The following is a 2,278-nucleotide window of genomic DNA, read 5'->3' on the forward strand; positions in this document are numbered from 1 at the left end:
GTACTTAAATGAAATCACAGATCAAGTTGTAATGACATTAACTTGTGATCGATGTTACAAGCTTTGTTGTTAGAGAGAGGTTACGAAATTTAATAACAAGAAACAACAAACGTATAAGCCAGACCCTAATATTATTTCATTTCAAGTCTTGCACAGTATCTCTGTCTTCCTAAAAAGCCAACTCCTTTCCCGGCTAAGTTTTTTCTAGCTTATTCTCTTTCTCCACAAGCAAAACCCTACCCAACTCAAAACCTTTATACAAATGCAACCATACCACCACTGATAGACCCACCACAACCACCATGCCTCGCCGTCACCAATCACCCTCTCCGCTCCTCTCTCTGCCGGTTCTCATCATCCTCCTCCCCACCATCATCTTACTCTTCCTCATCTACACCATCCCTCCACTTGTATCCCTCACCTCCCAACTCCTCCAGCCCACCGTCTCCGTCAAGAAAAGCTGGGACTCCCTCAACGTCTTCCTCGTCATCTTCGCCATTCTCTGCGGCGTCTTCGCTAGAAAAAACGACGACGGCTTGCCTGATCCCGACGACGATCACGTCCATATTCACAATGCTTCCGACCCTTTACTTGGTTCGGCCATTAACAGAACCACCTCATCTCCACAATCAGAACCAGCACTTCATATTCCGCAGCAGCAATGGTTTGGATACTCGGAGACAACTTCCAAGATGTATGACACTCCGGTTAGGACCCCGGAAAACGTCGGCGGAGGCCGGTTGAGGAGGAGAAGCTCGTACCCGGATCTGAGGCAAGCCGAGTCTCTGTGGCAAACTGTAGATGATGATCAAAGTAAGTCTCAGTTTCGTTTCTTTGATGACTTCGAAATCAGCAACTATAGAACTCACCGACAACACAGAGAGAGCAGCTCCGATGATGTTAAGGAGATTCCAGTGGATACTTTCGTACTTCAATCTTCTTCGCCGGCTCCAAAGCCTCCGGCACCATCGCCTCCGCCTCCTCCGCCGCGTCATGAGAAACAAAGGACGTATGAGACGGTTGGTCGACGTAAAGTGGAAGATGTGAAAGTCGAGGAAGTTCGATCTACGCCACCTCCGCCGCCACCGCCTCCACGGCCAGTAGCTCCGCCGTCGCCAATGCGGGTTAGATCGGACCAGAAACACGGGAGGCTTGAACGGAGGAAGAGTAACGTGAAGAAGGAGATAGCGATGGTATGGAATTCAGTCGTTCTTTCCAATCAGAGAAAGAGAAAGAGGAGGCAGAAGGCTACAAGAAACAACATTTACGATACTGCCACTCCGGAACCTCCGCCGGAACAACCGCAACCGCCGCCTCCTCCACCTCCGCCGCCGCCCTCTTCTGTTTTTCATAATTTATTCAAGAAGGGAAGCAAAACTAAAAAGGTACATTCGGTCTCAACCACAGCAGCACCACCACCACCTCCACCGCCGCCGCCGCCGACAGTTTCAGCACGAAAACATCAGACCCGGAGCTCTAATCAGCCACCGGCACCGGCACCGACAACCCCGCCGCGTCCACCGCCCGCAGCACACTCCCGGCGCCGGCCGCCATTGCCGACAAAACCAAGCACCTCCTACGAGGACAATGTGAACAGCGGCTGCCAGAGCCCGCTGATTCCGATTCCGCCGCCGCAGCCGCCTTTCAAAATGCCGGAGCTGAAGTTTTTCGTGAAGGGAGACTTTGTTAAGATACGGAGCGGCCAGAGCTCACGGTGTGGGTCCCCTGAACCGGAGGAGGAAGATGATGCAATGCCAGGTGGCAAGGGAGAGTCACAGTCATCGACAGTGAAGATAACCGACGGTGCTGGTCGCGGGTCGCCGTCGGTGTTCTGCCCCAGCCCTGATGTCAACACGAAAGCTGACAACTTCATTGCGAGGCTTAGAGATGAGTGGAGGCTCGAGAAGATGAACTCACTCAGGGAAAAGAAGATGAAATGATCGAAATAACCGCAGTACTGGTTAATTTTTACCATTTTTTTACTGGGTTGCATACACAGATTTACAGTCAAGTTAACACATTACAGTATGGTACAGAGAGTATGGTGGTAAAGGAAAACATGGGAAGGCAAGCAAACTAGGGCTCTGATTGTGGTTTTTTGTTCATCTTTTGGAGCACCACCGTTTGGATTCTTGGTCTGATGATATGATATGAGTAATGAGTGTGTATAATCATATATTACTTTGGGGCAATGGGTTTCCGGGTGTGATCTTATTTTTTTTCCTCACGTCTCGGAGCTCATTGTCGAAATATGGAGTTTGGATTTCAGATTTCGGGT

The 2,278-nt window shown here is 50.2% G+C and overlaps 1 protein-coding gene across 1 annotated transcript; it reads left to right on the forward strand.

Annotated features, from left to right (window-relative positions):
- Positions 1-302: 302 nt before the first annotated feature.
- On the forward strand, positions 303-1,940 carry LOC133734782 (uncharacterized). The gene has a single exon (XM_062162422.1). It carries the CDS (start codon positions 303-305, stop codon positions 1,938-1,940), a length of 1,638 nt encoding a protein of 545 aa, XP_062018406.1.
- Positions 1,941-2,278: the final 338 nt, after the last annotated feature.

This window comes from Rosa rugosa, chromosome 1 (assembly GCF_958449725.1).
Source record: "Rosa rugosa chromosome 1, drRosRugo1.1, whole genome shotgun sequence".
Classification (NCBI taxonomy): domain Eukaryota; kingdom Viridiplantae; phylum Streptophyta; class Magnoliopsida; order Rosales; family Rosaceae; genus Rosa; species Rosa rugosa.

Bases quoted from the DNA above. Each gene is read 5' to 3' on its own strand.
- LOC133734782 (XM_062162422.1), top strand. From the start codon at position 303: ATGCCTCGCCGTCACCAATCACCCTCTCCGCTCCTCTCTCTGCCGGTT.